Genomic DNA, 19,031 nt, shown 5'->3' on the forward strand with positions numbered 1-19,031 from the left:
AACAGTCTTGGAAACATATCCTTCAAGACCCCACCAAGTAGCCAGACATCCTCCCAAAAGCGGGTTGTTCTGCCATTCCCTACATCCATTGACAGGCCTCTGATCATCTTCTCCCTGATTTGTGGCTCCCTCATTCGAAGCTGACAAATATCCCTCCAAGGACCCCCTCTTGGAGGCACCGGTTGACCACGCAGCATCTCAGCAAGATTCATACTATTACAAGAACACACTACTTTCTTCCATTAGGGGCAATCCTCTTTCGAAAACCGCCACCACCATTTAAACAGAAGGGCTGTATTCTGAAGCACTGCATCTCCCACTCCCAATCCACCCACCTTTTTAGGAGCCATCACTACCTCCCATCTCACTAGTGGCATACCGGTCCTCCCGTCCTCTTTACTACACAAGAACCATCGTTGCAAGGCAATCAACTTCTCAGCTACTGCCTTTGGCATCTTGTACAAACTTAGATAGTATATAGGCAGGCTGTTAAGAACAGATTTTATGAGAACCAGCTTACCCGCTTTATTGAGGGTCTTTGCTTGCCACAGACTTAGCTTTTCTTCCACCTTATCAATATCTGGTTTCCATGTCTTCACTAGTCTCGAATTCACTCCCAAGGATATGCCAAGATACCGAATAGGGAGTGAGGCCTCTTTACATCCCAGCAAGCGACACATCTTACGCGCCCAACGCTGATCACAATTAACCAGAATGAAGTTGGACTTCTCGAAATTAATGCTCAACTCAGACATCATCTCAAAGCAGCACAGAAGACGCTTGTAATTCCGTATGGTCTCTTTCACTAGAGGGCAAAAGAGTATAGTGTCGTCCGCAAACTGTAAGTGCGACAATTCAATGTTATCTCATCCAACCAAGAGCGGAGATATGCGTCCATTCCTCACCGCCTCCCCAATCATCCTATGAAGAACATCAACAACTAGGACAAATAGAAAGGGCGACAAAGGATCTCCTTGTCGTAGACCCCTTTCCATTTTGAAAGGCTTAGTGGGGGTTCCATTAATAAAAACTGACATAGACGCCGAACATACACACTCCTTAATCCACCCCCACCACCTATGTCCAAAGCCCATCTTCTGCAAAACTATATCCATAAAATTCCATTTGACCTTATCATACGCTTTTTGAAAATCCAGCTTAATTATTGCTGAGCTCATTTTTCTTGACTTTAGCCACTGCACAGTTTCACAAGCTATCAAAGCCCCATCATGGATTTTTCTGCCCTGCACAAAACCACTCTGAGTCTCGCCTACTAGCCTTGGCATTACATGCCACATCCTCCGAACCAACACCTTAGATATGACCTTATAGACACAACCCACCATACTAATCGGACGAAGGTCTTTTATTTCTGTAGCTCCAATGAATTTCGGTGCCAACGCCACCCAAGTGACGTTCGAGCCCCTAGGTAACAAAACTGATTGGAAGAACCCCAACACTGCCTCCGTGAATTCCCTCCCAACTTCTGTCCAACACTTCTTGATGAAATTCATGTTATATCCATCACTTCTTGGTGCTTTCGATGACTCACAATCCCACAATGCAGACTTGATGTCTTTAGCACTCGGCATCAGCTCTAGCTCGGTTGCCTCCTTCCCAGTTATTTGCCTTACTAGCCCATCTCGAAATCCTATATTTGGTGATGTCTCCTGATAGTACAAGGCCTTATAGAAATCTCTTATAGCTACCTTGATCTGGGATTGATTTCTCACTAATCTTTCATAGAGTCTTAAGGCATCGATCCGATTGTTCCTCCTCCGAGCCGAGGCAATATTGTGGAAGTATCTAGTGTTTATATCCATCTCCTTTGCATGTCTAGATCGTGACATCTGTTTTCAATGGATTTCCTTCCTGATATACCATTTCTTACAAGAGCTCACAAGCGCCTTTCTACTAGCTTCCATTGTTCCATCATATATTCCTTGACTCACCATATCATCTACTTTCCTGATCTCCTCTTCAAACTTATTAATCCTCATGTCCATATCTCCAAAATTCTCCTTATGCCACCTCCCAGTGAAACTGTCAAAGCCTTCAACTTATCCATGAATTGAACATCCCTATACAGCTATACTCCTCCACTCCTCCTTCACCATCCTAAAAAAATCCTCATGAGTAAACCACGAATCCAGACTCCGAAAAGGTCTTTGCCCCACTCCCACTGTTGTGACGTTCATAATCATTGGACAATGGTCTGACAAACCTTTTGGACCTCCTCATAACATTGTTTCAGAAAACTCTTCTAGCCACTCCAAACTAACCAGGATTCTATCAATATGACTATATGACTGGCCTCTGAACCATGTGAATCGACGATCAGTTAAAGCTAGGTCCCTTAACTCCATATCATGAATCAAAGATTTAAACTTTGCTGCATACCTTGGCAGAGATGCAGTCCCGAGTCGTTCTTCCTCTTGAACAATCTCGTTAAAATCCCCCATAAAGCAGAAAGGTACCTGACATAACCTAGACAAGAAACTCAACTCTTTCCACACAACAAGTTTTACCTCCCTATCATGCTCACCATACACGAAGCAGAACGCACACCTAACATTAATTTTTAACAGCACTCCATCCACACATAACCACCTAGCTCCTTTATAACAGTTACTTAAGTTAAACAACGTCGCATCCCACATCAATAGCAGGCCTCCAGATGCACCTTCCACCTCCACACATTCCCACCTCACTCCATCATTACCCCATAGTTGCACAACATCAAATTTAGTCACCACCTCTTTCTTTGTCTCTATCAAGTCTAGCAGATGCACATTGAACTTCTTTCTAAAATTTTTTACCATACTCAATTTTTCAATCCCCGCTAACCCTGAATATTCCAAGATGCAAAAATTATTTTAAACCAGTTGTACACACCTTTTTCGTATTTTTCGGACGACTTCTTCTCGTTTTTTCTTTCTATTTAGCCTGCTTCTTCCTCAAAGCTATTTTCTCATTCTGGGCCTCAAGGATTGCCATGATATCCTCTTCCTCATTGTATAGCACCGCTCCAGATTCCACTGCTAGATCCCAAGCCTTTCTGTTTTCTTGCACTTCTTCCGCCCGTTTGGTGTCAGACGTCTCCGAAGCAACATCGCTCTCCACATCAATTTGTTCAAATCCCGCACCTGCTATAGCTCTCCCAATCCCCGCGGTATCCATCGTCGGCGTCTCCAATAAACCTTCCGCTTGAACGGCAGTTGGGCCAGCATTCGTAGTACCCGCTGGCAAACATTTTTGACAATGGCAATCTCCAGTGCATCGTGCTTCCACAACAAAATATCAAACAATTATGAGAATAGTAAATTATTCTCCTAAATCAACTTAACAACTCATAACCTCCATAAAACATAAGGAGAAGAGCTTATCACATCACAACCTCAATATATGCGCTATTCTAAATACGTACACTAAGGTATGATCTCTAACTTAGCTCCTCTATGACTCATACTAACTTGAGTGTCGGAGTCCTTGCACACAGAAATACCCTCACCATTGGGAATGACGAACTCAGAATATTATCAAGAACTTGGAATAGGAAAATGGCAAAAATTGTGTCTCCAGTCTATTCTCTACAATTTGGTTCACATGTGTCACTGGTCGATCTATCATCATACCATTACATGTGATGAAATTTTGAAGTGACAAATATCGCTAACATTTTATGTCATCAAGCAACATCAGCACACCATTAACGGAAAGGGTAACGGAAAATAGGTTAAATTAACTTGGTGTACTTTTGCCAAATTTCAAAAATGTATTTAGACAATTAAAATCTTAGAGATAATTTTGATATATGAATCTAAGTTTAGAGACTATTTTAAAGTTTAACTCCTTATAAAGATTATATTTGTAATAATAATTAAATTTTTTTTTGAATTTTTTCAATTATTTTGATTTTTTTTTCTGTTTTATTTCAAACTTGTAAATATATGCGAAGATTCCAATATCTAGTGGATATGAGGTTTCAATAAAGAATCTCAGAGAGGTGGGAGACGGGAGACATGTCTTCGTTTCCATGGAAACTTTGAATGTGAGGATGAAATCTAATACTTTTACAATCTAGTTAAAGTCGAATTGTTTAAAACACCACAAAAATGTCAAAGTCATTGTTAAAAAAAAAAAGCTATATTAAAGTTACTTTGACCGTAAGAGAAAGAAACAAAGTGATGTACTCTATCATTTCATTTCTTGTGTATTGAAAATAAATTGCAGCATTATAAAACTTTGAAAAAAAATAAAATATAATTAATTAGTACCTCAGAATAAAATATAAAAAGAACTTAGATAATAGTAACTAACACCTAATTAGCCAATCATAATATATACTATTAGCTATTACTACTTAATTATAATTCAAATTTTGCAATTAATATATACTATTAGCTATTACTACTTAATTATAATTCAAATTTTGCAATTGGATGACTGAATGGATTCTGCCAGAGAATGATAAATGGGGTGACAATTGTTACCCCATTGCCTGATGCGAAGTTGTATAGTAATATTAGCAACTAAGAAGTGAACACACTGTATTGACCGAAGAACGTCCAAAATTCCTTTCAGGGTCTTCAACCTCGCACAATCAGAAGTTTTCATTATTCTCTCCAATCCCCCAAACACATCCTTCATCGCCAACTGCACCATCTCATCATGATCTTTTCCATTATTATGTTTCTTCCACGTGGCTCTTCCGGAGAGCTTGGCCAGCTCCACGATTTTGCTATTCGCCATGGCAACCTGCTGCCTCTCCATCTCTCTCTCAACCTTTTCCTCCTCCATCTTCATCCTCATCCTTAACTCTCCTATCTTCCTCTGTTGCTCTTCTGTCATCCCAAATAAGTTATCTTTTTTGAGAGACTCCAGCACCTTGAAGACGGTGGAAGGCTTCCAACCCGTGATCCAGAGGTATGCAATTTCGAGAGGGGTCAACCAAGGCTGCGAAAAAAAGACAACAACGTCCTCGCGTGCCAGACTCCATTTCACGGTGTAGTACTCCTTGAAGTGTGTGGTAACTTTAGAAATCAGAGATTGAAGGTCCTGTTCGGTGAAAAGGTGGTGGTTGTTGGAAACGTGGAGAAGCTGGTGGAGGATCTCTTCGAGCTTCAAAATCCAGTTATCGTAGAACCCAGAGAACCGATCAACTACCGTGGGATTATTCATGATGATACAGCAGTAACAGAGTAATTGTGAAGAAATAAAGGGAATTGTGAAGCGTGAACACGTATGCTCTTAAAGAAGAAGGGAAAAAACAGATGTAAAGAAAAGGAAGAGACACCGTGACAGTAAGAGTATCAAATAGAGAGTGCATGGCTTACGCGTAGCAATTGTCTGTATCAATTATTTATGTTTCAGATGTCAGTATCAGACTTTTCTTTTTTTTTTTTGGTGACTTATCAGACTTTTCTTTTAAACTATGACCTTTCATTCTTCTCAAAGGGCACATTAAATATTTTATTTTTTTAAATTTTATTATCAATTATAAATAATTTAAAAAATTATATAAATAAACTAAAATAAATTTTAAATTTTCTAATTTTTATTAAATTATTATTTTAAGTAAAAATTAAAAAAAGTTATGTCAAATGTTATTAATTTTTTAATATTAATTTTTTATTTTTCTAAAATATTAATTATGTAAAGAATTTAAAATTTGAGTACATCTAATATTTTTTAATTTCCAAAAGTATAGATTATATAGAGTACTTAATTTAAAATTGGAGTGCATAACTATTTGTTTTGAAATTAAATTAAATTAAAAAATATTTTGTAAAAAGATTATTTAAGAAATATTAAAAGAGTATTAGAATTTATTATTTTGTTCTCAATTAACTATTCATGTTTAAAAATGTCGACTAAAATATGTTATTGAATTAATAAACTCAAGGAAATTAAGATGATGATTAAGAGTAATAATAAAAAATAATAAATTCTTATGATTATCTAGTATTTGTCTTTTTTATTATGAAATAAAATTAATATTTAAGTATTTTTGTTAATTTTTTTAATTATATATTCAAAATTTATTTTGTTTATTCATTTATAGACATTCTATGCTTTTATGAATAGAAAGTATGAAAGTAATTATTTTAGAATATTTTTATAAGTCTAACAAAAAATTGGGTTCAAGAGTATCAAAAGTTTCAATGATTAAGCGTTATTTAAAATTTTAAATAAGACATTACAAAAAGAATATTAACTCTAAATCACTCATTATAATGCTTAATAGGTTAATTTTATGAGGTTAATTACTAATTTACTACATTATAAAGAGAATGTCATAATATAAACTATATATAGACCTAAAGAGCATTGTATTAACATATAATACCACAATAAAATATCAAACAATTATGAGAATAGTAAATTAGTCTCCTAAATCAACTTAACAACTCATAACCTCCAAGAAATATAAGGAAAAGAGTTTATGACATCATAACCTCAAAATATATGCACTATTCTAAATGTGTCAGAGTCCTTGTACACAGGAATATCCCCACCATTGGGAATGACTCAGAATATTATTAAGAACTTGGAATAAGAAAATGGCAGAAATATGGTGCCTCCAGTCTATTCTCTACAATTTGGTTCAAGCTTGTAGCACGTAACACAATTTCCACGTCAGTATTTCACATGTCACTAGTGGATCTATCATCATATCATTACATGTGGTAAAACTTTGAACTGTCAAATATCACTAACATTTTACGTTATCAAGCTACATCAGCACGCCGTTAATCGAAAATAAGTTAAATTAACTTGGTGTATTTTTGCCAAATTTTAAGAATATAATTGATGCAATTAAAATCTTAGTTTAAAGACTATTTTGGAGTTTGATTCTCTATAAAAATTATGTTTGTAATAATAATTAAATATTTTTTTGAATTTTTTCAATTATTTTGATTTTGTTTTTCTGTTTTGTTTCGAACTTATAGATATATTCGAATATTCGAATATCCAGTGGATATGGAGTCTCAATAAAGAATCTCCGGAGATGGGAGACGGGAGGCATGTCTTCGTTTCCATGGAACTTTTTGCCATTCCTATCTCCATTCTCCTCCTTTTTTTTTTCTTACTATAATTTTCTATTGGTAATAATTTCCGCTGGTTTTGCAAAGCAGAATGCAGCTGTAATCACACACATTGTTTAGCTTCAAAATAAGTTTAGCTGATTTGGTTTGTTTAGTTTTTTTTTTTTTGAAAGATTAAAAATACAGAGGAAAGTAATTGATACAACGATTAGATTGAATAATGCTTGGGTGGTATTCAATTTATTGATTTTTATATTCATTAATGAATTTGATCCACTTGATAACCCCTGAAGTAAGATGATAAATTTGAACATCAGTACGTGTTTGTTTGTATTATTAACTATTCAGATTTAATTATAATGTATTTGGATGTACATTTTCATTTGCATTTGTGGAGCACAAGAGCACAAGCACTAATATAGTAAGAAATTGTTTGTATACATGACAGATCAAGCGAGCAAGAAAGTACTAGTTTCATTTCATTACATGAACAATTCAATAATCTATAGACCTATACTCACCTATTCAAAAGTTGCATAGGGAGTGGGGATCAACATCCCAAATTCCCAATACTAAATTAAAATTTTTAGATCCCAAAGTTGATCAACAACACAAACACACTTCCTTTGAGACATGAGTGGCTAAGGTCTTAAGGATCAAGACCAAAGAAAATGAAGCAAAAAGAACTTGACTAGCAAATATCCTAACTTGCACTCTTGCTGCTTGATAAAAGGCTACAGAGACACTTGACTATGAACAAAAACCAAATAGAAGAGAGTCAGATAAAACTTAATTAAGTGGCTTCCACTGACAAGATCTCCAATTCAGCCCACCAAAGTGGAGACAATCTTGGAACTGCTTGCTCAGGTGATATTCTAAGAGCTTCCCTTAATTTGATTGCGATTTCTCTCATTGTTGGTCTTAACCTTGGATCAGGTTGGATACATTCTTTGACCACCTCACATATGACATCAAGTTCATTGTCTTTGACAGATTGCAGAGTTGGATCAATCAGATATTTGAAGTTTCCCTTGTCGTTCAAGTACCCAGCAGCCTAGGATGTTCATTATGATCATTCACTCATTAAATATATTTGCATATAACAATGGTATTGCATTTAAAAAGTTTAAACAAGAAGAAGGGAAAAAAAAACAGTAGATGTGTTTCATACTCACCCAATCCAGAAGGCTGCCTTGTTCTACAGAGTGAGGTAATCTCCCAGAAACGATCTCTAGCAACAGCACCCCAAAGCAATAGACATTGGTTTCAGGATCATCATGGGGTGGCAACTCAGATTTCTTTCTCCTCTCTTTGTTTGCCTCAGAGCGTGATACGATATTCCGGAATGTGGTCTGAGCAATCTGATGAAAGAACAATATAATAATGGAGAGGTGTGTTACTTGATTGATGTCTAAGGCTAACATATAACAAAGGAAATAGAAAACTGATGAGAAAGTGTATACCTTAGCGGCAAAGTCATCTGTCAAAAAGATCGAATGTGCATTAAGGTCAGTATGTGTTACTGGTGGGTTCAGGTCATGATGCATGTATTGAAGACAATAGGCAGTGCCCATGATAATCCTCATCCTTTCACTCCATTTGAGACGTTCGACTTCCCTAACTGAGAAAAGCAAGAAGCAAAACATAGATAACTCAGCCTATAGTTGGAAGAACACAGTTGAAGCTGATTTTGCTTTGCTAAAGGTAATGACTTGAGAAAATGCTCTTACCATGCAGATGCTCAAATAGGCATCCATTCGGAGCATACTCCAACACCATCATCCTTGTGAATGGTTCTTCTTCCTCACAGTAGCCAATAAGGTTAACAAAGTTCTTGTGGTTTACTCGGGACAGAGAATCAATCTGAAGCATATATGGGGAGGGAAAAAGAAGTTAGCAAAAGAAGAATTTAAGAACTGATTGAGAGTCTCTATCAAATTGAAAAATGGGACTTTTCATTCAATCCTTTTCATTCTATTGAGGTTTAGATGGAGAAAAACCTTTCTCCGGTAGTTCAACTCTGTGTTCTTTGACCAATCTTGGGCAGATTTAATCACAGTAGAAACAACAGCGATCTCAACTCCACTGGACAAGGTTCCTTTGTATATGATGCACTCATCATACTTAGTACTAACAATATTGCTGAAATCCTCACAAGCTGTCTCTAGTTCATCTCTATTCAACTTGGGGACTCCTACATTTAAAGAATAGATGGTACTGTTTGCATCAATTGAAGTTCCACTTAAGTAAGATCCATGTAGAACTTGTAGTTTGTTTTTTACTGATTGGAACTATTACCTGTTATGAATGCCCTTTGCAACTGTCCACTTATTCCTGTCTTCCATGGTTTTATTACCTTCACTGCTCTTTTACGCCAAATGCAAATAATGATTATGATAACAATGACCAACACAATCACAAGTGCAATAATAAGAATATACTTCCTCCAATTCCCAGAGGAACCATTATCTGAATGTGGTTGCTGAGTTGGTTTATTTGCACTAGAAGAAGCATCACTTTTAGGATCAGAAGGTGGCTGCAGCTGTGGAGCTGGAGGTGCTTGATTCTGCTTCTGTTTTGCATCTGGCACAGCTGGGAACCCCCCACTGCTTTGTGTAACCGGGTCAGTGCTGATCCCTATATTAGCCTCGCCACTATATGGCGCGGCTGCAAGGTTACTGGACTGATCAAGTAGCTTCCTACGTGCCGAATTGTCTAGATCCGGTACGTTTTCAACATTGCCTATCTCATTAGAATCTGCATGGTGCAAGATTTTTTTGAATGTCAATGATAGGGAAATATTTCGGTTGCTCAATAGACCATAATTCAGGGAAGTTTCTCGGCTCACCGGTTAGAAGGTCGCAACAATTCTCTTCATTTCCATCTAGGGTATACTTTCCTAGCTTAAACCTTCAAAGAGGAGTAGAAAATGTTAGTAAGTTGAACATGATTAAGGTATAAACATAGGTGCAGAATAAGATTAAGATGATGTCAAGTTATCTACACACAGTTGCAGCACAACAGCACTGAGGTAGTTTGCAAGTGTTACTTTAATTTGGTTAACCGTTGAATCTGGTTCATTCCATTCCTTCAAGTTGCTCTTCCACACACTGCATATAACATCAATTCAGAAGGCTAGGAATTTACAAAAAAAGATTACAGACTTTTTAATCATAAAAGGGGCAACAAATTAATACAAGCACAAAAATTCAATGGAAGAAAAGCATGCAATGGGACTATTGAACTGGCTTGATCAAAGTGGAAAAAAAAAATGAATGAAGATATGCTTACCAGTGTCCAAACTTTCTATTGATGCATGTAACCAATGTTGTTAGAGGTTCTGAAAAATTGGTAACAAGTAGTGATTTAAATCTGAACTCTCCATCATATTGAGAACCACCACCTTCATCGTCGTATTGAGAACACCCACCATCATTGTCATATTCAGAACCACCACATTCATTGTTATTGTTACAAAGCAACCTAGAGTAAAAATATAACTCCATTAGAGGATACTGAAATTTCCAACAATGCATGCACATGCAACATACAGTTAACTTACAAGTGTTTTAGCAATAACAACCTGACAATTTCTGTTGGGATAATTCCACTCAAGTTATTTTCCCTTAAATCCAATAGCTCCAGCTTGGCTAGATCTCCAAGTTCTTCCGGAATAGCGCCCGAAAAGTTATTCTTGCGCAAAATGCTATTTCAAAAGCAGAGGAAGCATATCCATATCAGAAAAGTCCAACTCTGGTTAATCAGTTTGGTTTAATTGAAGGTGATTGCCATTATTGAAGAAGAGAAAACAAAGACTTTTAGAAACAACAAAAGGAAGAAATGTTGTGAGGCATACAGAGATTTTAAGTGACTAAGCTTTCCAAGCTCAGGAGCCAATATCCCCTCCAAAGATAGTCCTTTAAGGTCCCTACAAGAGGTAACAGCAATGTTTATATTCAGTTTCCGATCAAATTCTGTGGCAATAGCAACTACCTTGAAAAACCAGGAAAAGCTACAACAAGCTTTTGTTCTTAGCTAAGAATAAAGATAAACAATACTGCATCTGCATCATTGGAATACTTACAAAGAAAGGAACTTACAATGTTTGCACTTTACCATCAACACAACGAACACCAAACCACTTGCAGGGATCACAATCATTTGGATTCCAATTTGCCAAAGCAAAATAAGGATCAGAAGTTATTCTTGCCCGGAACTCCAACAAAGCTATTCCTGCACTTTCCATGTAAATGGAAGCATGTTTCAATATATATATAATGATTGCATTACGTCCTTTCTTCATGAATGGGAAAAAGAATACTATTAACTAAAAGGAAATATTTGAAAATCACCTTCGTCATTAAGAGACCAACACTCTTGGATTCCCCAAAGAGCAATTAAGCAAACATAAATTCTGAGCCAAAATCTAAATATGTTCCATCTCATTCCCATTTCTATGGGAAACCAATGCCAGAGTGACTGAGACGGTATCTATAATCCTTGATAGCCAGGATTCTATGCAATACAATGTACACAATTGCTAGGATTTCGCTGTACAAAGAGAATCTATTCGAACAAAGAAGAAGAAAAACTCAATTAACTTGGCAAAGGTTTTGTATAATGGAAGCTCTGATCTAATCAGGGTCCCTCATTCTGTGTAATCCTATCTCTTTGTTACAAGCTTTTGCTCAACAAAGACATAATCTCAATGCTTTCGTCTCAATTATCCTCAGGAGCATGCAGAGCTGAAACAAATCTCAACCACGATGAGAAAACTCCACAAAAGGAATAGATTTCCAACAAGATAGAGAATTTCTAGAACCAACCAACATAATCAGAATGAAAAAAAAGAAAGGCAATAAAAAGCAAAAGAAGAAAAAGGAATAACCCCATCCGCAAGTAAGCTTTTATGGCATCAATAAAAATGAGTTGGAAAGGTTAAAGCATTGAGAGAAAGTGAGTGAATTACCATGCACAAGGGACAAAAGGGTGCAAGAAAGGAACTCTCTTTCTTGCTGGGAATTGAGCAATGTAGAGGATGATTGATGCAGGTTTGAGGGTTCAGGCCAACAAAAAATATATGTATAGATAAACAATAATCTATTTTTATAATATATTGATTGAATTCCTTATGAATGTATTGGTGCGTTTTCAGGATGATCTCAGAGGATCATAGGACACATTCCCAGGGTTCTGTTTCATTTCTTAGTTTGTATCTCTGCGGCACCCTGATGGCTCTCTCTTTTCCCAGTATTTTCCTGATTTGGTTAGGTGGTGTGTGTAAAAAACTGTTGGAGGAGTTTTAGGTGAGTTCCGAGAAAGTAGGACGCGGTTTGGATTGGATTGTATTGATAGTAGTTTAGTTTAGTAATGAGTGCCAACAATGTCATGTCTTGTCGTGATTCCCACACACCCATCTCTGATCTCTCCCTAGTCCCTATATACACTCTCTCACACATCCATTACTAAAATTCTTGAATCAACTATGTATTCATTCAATACTATTTGCTAAACCAATATATACGTGTACGCCATTACTAGATATTCAAACTTTCTAAGCATTTAATTCCCTTTTTTGGGGTCCGTCCAATGGTCCATATGGATGAGAAGAAGCGGACCAAAAAACTGGTTTTGTTCCTAACGTCACTTTATTATTATTATTAGGTGGAAACTCAGGTGCAGTCGACTTCACGTGAATTTAATAGTTGAGAGCTGTTAAATGAAAATTTAGTCAAATCAATCAAATTATTTAACGATTCTCAATTATCAACTTCACGTGAAGTCGATTGCCCTTGAGTTTTCACCTTATTATTATTAGCAAATTTTTATGAAAAATATATTAGTAAAAAAATAATACACACAAAAAGTATCATCATTGTTATGATATGGATGTCCATATCCATTCAATGTCTACTCAGTATTATTCTTTCCTGTATTCAAGTACTATTGAAAAGTACAAGCATTAAAAAATATGCGGTGCATGCTTTCCAACCTTTGAAAAAGTGAACCTTGAACTTATATAAATAGAGGAATGAACTTAGGCTTTATACACAGTAACAATAAACAAATGCAATTCTCTCTCTTTTTACTTTTAATACTTCTTTCTATCTTTATATATCTTTCCACCACTCATTATGATGTATCTGATTTTTTTGAAGATCTTGAAAGAAATATTGGTCATTTGATCAATGATGGAATAGTTTAAAGTGTGGGATTGTTATATATCCATGTAAATAAATAATGTAAAGAACTTATTATTAAATTTTATTTTCTATGTATTTAAATTTCAAATGTGATGTATATAAATAATGAAATATTAATATTTATGAATTTTGAAATCATTAAATATGTCATGTTTTTAATAAAAAAAATTTTAGTATATGACATTATTTTTATGTGCAGTATTTCTTGGAAAAATAATTTCGACCAATTATTCAATTTAACTGTGCATACTACTTATTTTATTATTATTTGTCTTTGAAGAGAATGGCAAGGATATGTAATGAAGATGTATGCCTTGCGGATAGTGCAAGTTCGCACACTATTCTCAAAAGTGATATATATTTTACCCATCTTGTGCTAAAAGAAGAATGTGTTAATACTATTATTGGCTCAGGCAATGTGATTGAAGGTTCCGGAAGAGCTATAATTTTGTTTCCTGGAGGAACAAAATTTATAATAAATAATGCACTATTATCTACCAAGTCCCTGAGGAACTTGTTGAGTTTCAAAGATATTCGCCGAAATGGATATCATGTTAAGACAATGAATGAGGGAAATCATGAGTATTTATGTATCACAACTCATGATTCAAATAAGAAAGTTATATTAGAAAAATTACCCTCACTTTCATCTGGGTTGTATTATACCAAGATTAGTGCAATTGAATCACATGCCATTGTAAACCAGAAGTTTACTAGCCCAAATGAATTCATAACTTGGCATGATAGATTGGGTCATCCGGGAACAACCATGATGAGGAGAATTATTGAAAACTCCCATGGACATTCACTAAAAAACCAGAAGATTCTTAAAACTAGTGAATTTTGTTGTGCTGCATGTTCTCAGGGAAAGTTTATATTAAGGCCATCACCAGTAAAGATTGGATTTGAGTCCCCTGAATTCCTAGAAAGGATTCAAGGTGATATATGTGGATCTATTCATCCACCATGTGGATCTTTTAGATATTTTATGGTCTTAATAGACGCATCTTCGAGATGGTCACATGTGTGCTTATTGTCTTCTCGCAACCTGGCGTTTGCGAGATTACTGGCTCAAATTATTCGATTAAAAGCACAATTTCCAGAAAATCCAATCAAAGCAATTCACCTTGATAATGCTAGTGAATTTACTTCACAAGCTTTTGTTGCTTATTGTATGGCTAATGGAATAAGTGTTGAACATCCAGTAGCTTATGTTCACACACAAAATGGGTTAGCAGAATCACTTATTAAACGCCTCCAATTAATTGCTAGACCCTTACTTATGAGAACAAATCTCCCAACCTCGGTTTGGGGCATGCTGTTTTACATGCTGCAGCACTTATTCGTTTGAGGTCGAGTTACCATCAGTTCTTTCCTATGCAATTAGCTTTTGGCAAGGAGCCAAATGTCTCTCATTTAAGAATATTTGGGTGTGCGATATATGTTCCCATTACACCACCTAATCGCACCAAAATGGGACTCCTAAGAAAATTGGGGATATATGTTGGATATGATTCTCCCTCTATAGTGAGGTATCTTAAGATACAAACTGGAGATGTGTTTAAAGCCCGGTTTGCGAATTGTTATTTTGATGAATCAAAATTTCCAACATTAGGGGGAGAGAATAAGCTTCCTGAAAATGAACTTAATTGAAATGCATCATCATTGATGCATTTAGATCCTCAATCAGGGCAATGTGAACTAGAAGTTTAAAAGATTATACATTTGCAAAGAATAGCAAATGAATTGCCTGATGCATTTTTCGATACAAAGAGGATAACCAAGTCGTATATACCAGCGAAAAATGCTTCAATTCGAATTGATGTCCCAGTTGGACAAATTGCCACCGAAGCAAATACATGCCAGAAGCATGGCAGGCTTGTCGGTTCCAAAGACAAAAATCCCCGAAAGAGAAAAGAGGTAAATAATAATATTCCTGTTGAAAAAGACATAGTAGAGACACTTGTAGTTGTCCAAAATTCTGATACAGTGTTAACGCCAGAAGACGTTCAGGTACCTGAAAATTGTGAAAATGACGAGATCTCGATAAATTATGTCTTTAAAGGAAAGAAATGGAACCGAAATAAGACAATTGTCAATGAAATATTTGCATACAATGTGGTATTAAATATCATGCATGAAAGTAAGGATCTTGAACCAAGATCAGTCGAAGAATGTCGACAAAGAAATAATTAGCCAAAATGGAAAGAAGCCATGAAGGCTGAATTAGACTCACTTGCAAAACGTGAAGTCTTTGGACCTGTAGTCCGTACACCAGAAGATGTAAAATCTGTTGGATACCGGTGGGTATTTGTGAGAAAACGAAATGAGAAAAATGAAGTTGTGCGCTATAAAGCCCGACTTGTGGCACAAGGTTTCTCACAAAGGCTCGGTATAGATTATGAAGAAACATATTCCCCTGTAGTGGATGCGATAACATTGCGTTATTTGGTCAGTTTATCTGCATATCATAAAATGCATATGCATTTAATGGATGTGGTAACAGCCTATTTATACGGCTCATTAGATCGGGATATCTATATAAAAGTCCCTGAAGGACTAAAGATATCTAAACCATCCAATGAATATTCGCAAGGGTTATACTCAGTCAAATTGCAAAGATCTTTATATGGTCTGAAGCAATCTGGACGAATGTGGTATAATCGTCTTACTGAGTATCTGGCCAAAAACGGATTCAAGAATGATGATATCTGCCCATGTGTTTTTATAAAGAAATCTGCATCTGGGTTCATTATAATTGCTGTGTACGTTGATGATTTAAATATTATTGGAACTCCTGAAGAGATTCCAACAATTATAAAATCTCTAAAAGAAGAGTTTGAGATGAAAGATCTTGGAAAGACTAAGTTTTGTCTCGGCCTGCAGATCGAGCATATAAAAAGTGGGATCTTTATTCATCAAACAACATACACAGAAAAGATCTTGAAGAGATTTTATATGGATAAGTCACATCCATTAAGTACCCCAATGATCGTAAGATCTTTGGATGTGGAAAAGGATCAATTCCGTCCTAAAGAAGAAAATGAAGATATCTTTGGTCCAGAAGTACCATATCTTAGCGCCATTGGAGCGCTAATGTATCTTGCTAATAATACACGACCCGATATATCATTTGCTGTGAATTTACTAGTAAGGTATAGTTCCTCTCCAACCAGAAGACATTGGAGTGGAATCAAACAAATCTTTCGATATCTTCATGGAACGGTTGATATGAGATTGTTTTATCCATATGGATCCAAGTCACAATTAGTTGGCTATGTAGATGCTGGATACTTGTCTGATCCACATAAAGGGAGATCTCAAATAGGATATCTGTTCACATATGGAGGTACAGCTATATCATGGAGGTCCACGAAATAGACGATTGTTGTAACATCTTCTAATCATGCCGAAATACTAGCGATTCATGAAGCTAGTCGCGAGTGTTTTTGGCTCAGAAGTCTTATTCAATATATTCTGTCATCATGTGGACTGATTGATCATAAGATAGCTCCAACTGTCCTATTTGTAGATAATACAGCATGCATTGCTCAACTTAAGGGTGGATACATCAAAGGTGATAGAACAAAGCATATTTCTCCCAAATTCTTCTTCACTCATGATCTCCAAAATCAAGGGACAATTGATGTCCAACAGATCCGCTCAAGTGACAATCTGGCAGATTTATTTACAAAGTCACTCCCAAAATCCTCCTTTGAAAGATTGGTACATGAGATGGGATGCGCCGATTTCGAGACATTAAATGATGTCGGCATGAGGGGGAGACTGTACTCTTTTTTCCTTGGTCCGGTTTTTTCCCATTGGGTTTTTCTTGACAAGGTTTTTAATGAGGCAGTTTTCATCACAAAGAATATTGTACTCTTTTTCCTTTACTAAGGTTTTTTCCCACTGGATTTTTCTTTAGTAAGGTTTTAATGAGGCATAATCCTAAATGGACATCCAAGGGGGAGTGTTACAATATGGATGTCCATATCCATTCAATGTCTACTCAGCATTATTCTTTCCTGTATTCAAGTACTATTGAAAAGTACAAGCATTAAAGAATGTGCGGTGCATGCTTTCCAACCTTTAAAAAAGTGAACCTTGAATTTGTATAAATAGAGGAATGAACTTAGGCTTTATACACAGTAACAATAAACAAATGCAATTCTCTATCTCTTTACTTTTAATACTTCTTTCTATCTTTATATATATACACATTACAATATATATATATATATATATATATATATATATATATATATATATATATATATATATATATTTGAGCTAATTATATTAATGCTAGAGTCTTCTATTTATACATCTTTATTTTATATTTAATATATCTTTTATTTATTTTACAACAATGATCAAATTTTTGGAGTGTTAAAATCACTCAAAAAAATCATGAAAGTAATTTTGTTAGTATTGATAATATTAGCTAAACGTTTGATTTATTTTGGTACTATGCAGGGACTGACATACGGGGGAGTCAGGGCGAGGCCCAGTTTTAAAAAAAAAAAGATTAATAGTAATAAGTTATTAAGTATGATTTAATTTTTTAATAAATTTATTTAGTATTTAATTAAATATAAATAAAAGTCAAATCTAACTTAAATATTAATGATTTCTAATATCTAAAAAGTAAGTAATAATATTAAAAAAATCTGAAAATATATTATTACTAATATTTTTAAATTAAATAAAATTTTTCAAATCTCATAAAGTGGATTTTTTTCTTCTTGTAAGCGTCTTTCTTTATTCATTTGGTATTAATTTTTTATGTTTTAACTACTACAAGTGAGAAATCTTTTTCAGCTATGAATATTGTGAAGAATAATTCAGAAACAAAATGAAAGATGAATTTCTTGCTAATTGTCTTTTAATTATATTAAAAAAATTGCTGAAAAATTTGACACATATTCTATTATCGATGAATTTTATGATACGAAAAATCGACCACTTCGTTAATAAAAAATACATACATATTTTTTATATTTTAAAATATATTCTCTATCGATATATTTTTGTAATATATTTTATATTATATAATTTTTTGTATAATTTTTTAATATTATATATATTATTAACCTCTATGATAATATTTCTGAATCCATCTTTAGTACTATGGTTTGTGATTTTAGGATATTAGGGACTATAATATTATGGCAGCGGGAATCTTATTTTGTTGAAATTTTTTTCTTAAAATATTTATTTTTATTACTGTCAATTGTTTTAGATGTTGAACTACTAAACATTAGTCAATTGTATAGAATAAAAAGGACATCATCGATCTGAGCAATAAATGTTGATAAGGAAGAGGTGATAAGTAATAAGAAAACGATTAATTAAAGATTTTTATCATATTTTATTTTGTAATGTCATTAATTAATTATATATTTTAATTTTATTTATATAAATTTTCAATCACATCCTCTTTTTATTCTTGAAATTAAAATCAATCAGTAGATGAAAAAGATGGTACGATAATGATACTGCCTGTCCCCCTGTCATTGTCTAATTATTGAGTCTAGTTATTAAATCCAAACTTAGAGAAAGCTAATCAACCTTCTTTTGCATTATAGTGGCCCAATACATTTTTGCTTATTAGTTATTTAAGCTGAGTTCATGAACCTAGCTAGCTAATTGTACGGACGACAAGATCAAACGGGGTTGAGTTCATGAACTGAGGTCACTTTGCTCGGTACAACGTACAAGAATCTACGGTCTGGCGCATTGAATCTTCTCCAATCTCCACCTAAACACCAACTATTTT

At 34.9% G+C, this 19,031-nt stretch overlaps 2 protein-coding genes across 5 annotated transcripts; both read right to left on the bottom strand.

Moving 5' to 3' along the window:
• Positions 1 to 4,173: 4,173 nt before the first annotated feature.
• LOC107621924 (protein DOG1-like 4) lies at positions 4,174 to 5,323 on the bottom strand. Its single transcript, XM_016323889.3, has one exon. The coding sequence runs from the start codon at positions 5,179 to 5,181 to the stop codon at positions 4,426 to 4,428; it is 756 nt and encodes a 251-aa protein (XP_016179375.1). The 5' UTR covers positions 5,182 to 5,323; the 3' UTR covers positions 4,174 to 4,425.
• A 2,181-nt stretch (positions 5,324 to 7,504) lies between these two features.
• Positions 7,505 to 12,456, bottom strand: LOC107621842 (protein MALE DISCOVERER 2-like). Of its 4 annotated transcripts, XM_021113939.2 has the most exons (14): positions 12,019 to 12,456; positions 11,402 to 11,794; positions 11,150 to 11,282; positions 10,906 to 10,977; positions 10,633 to 10,755; positions 10,341 to 10,532; positions 10,058 to 10,159; positions 9,898 to 9,959; positions 9,348 to 9,806; positions 9,050 to 9,243; positions 8,780 to 8,912; positions 8,513 to 8,670; positions 8,225 to 8,410; positions 7,505 to 8,103 (listed from the first exon to the last, which is right to left on the bottom strand). In XM_021113939.2, the coding sequence occupies exons 2-14, from the start codon at positions 11,499 to 11,501 to the stop codon at positions 7,843 to 7,845; spliced, it is 2,175 nt and encodes a 724-aa protein (XP_020969598.1). In that variant the 5' UTR covers positions 11,502 to 11,794; positions 12,019 to 12,456; the 3' UTR covers positions 7,505 to 7,842. The 4 variants fall into 4 exon arrangements, with proteins under 4 accessions (XP_020969598.1, XP_088359511.1, XP_088359512.1 ...); XM_088503385.1 differs by lacking the exon at positions 12,019 to 12,456 and having other exon boundaries at positions 11,402 to 11,817; XM_088503386.1 differs by lacking the exon at positions 12,019 to 12,456 and having other exon boundaries at positions 11,134 to 11,282; positions 11,402 to 11,537.
• Positions 12,457 to 19,031: the final 6,575 nt, after the last annotated feature.

This window comes from Arachis ipaensis, chromosome B10 (assembly GCF_059453495.1).
Source record: "Arachis ipaensis isolate K30076 ecotype BB chromosome B10, ASM5945349v1, whole genome shotgun sequence".
Lineage (NCBI taxonomy): Eukaryota > Viridiplantae > Streptophyta > Magnoliopsida > Fabales > Fabaceae > Arachis > Arachis ipaensis.

What these genes read in the sequence shown, in the direction of transcription:
- LOC107621924 (XM_016323889.3), bottom strand. Translation starts at nt 5,181, where the DNA reads ATGAATAATCCCACGGTAGTTGATCGGTTCTCTGGGTTCTACGATAAC.
- LOC107621842 (XM_021113939.2), bottom strand. Translation starts at nt 11,501, where the DNA reads ATGGGAATGAGATGGAACATATTTAGATTTTGGCTCAGAATTTATGTT. An exon ending in AGTGCTGTTGTGCTGCAACT is followed by an intron (nt 9,960 to 10,057) that starts GTGTGTAGATAA and finishes TCCTCTTTGAAG; the next exon opens with GTTTAAGCTAGGAAAGTATA. An exon ending in GCAAAGGGCATTCATAACAG is followed by an intron (nt 9,244 to 9,347) that starts GTAATAGTTCCA and finishes CTTTAAATGTAG; the next exon opens with GAGTCCCCAAGTTGAATAGA.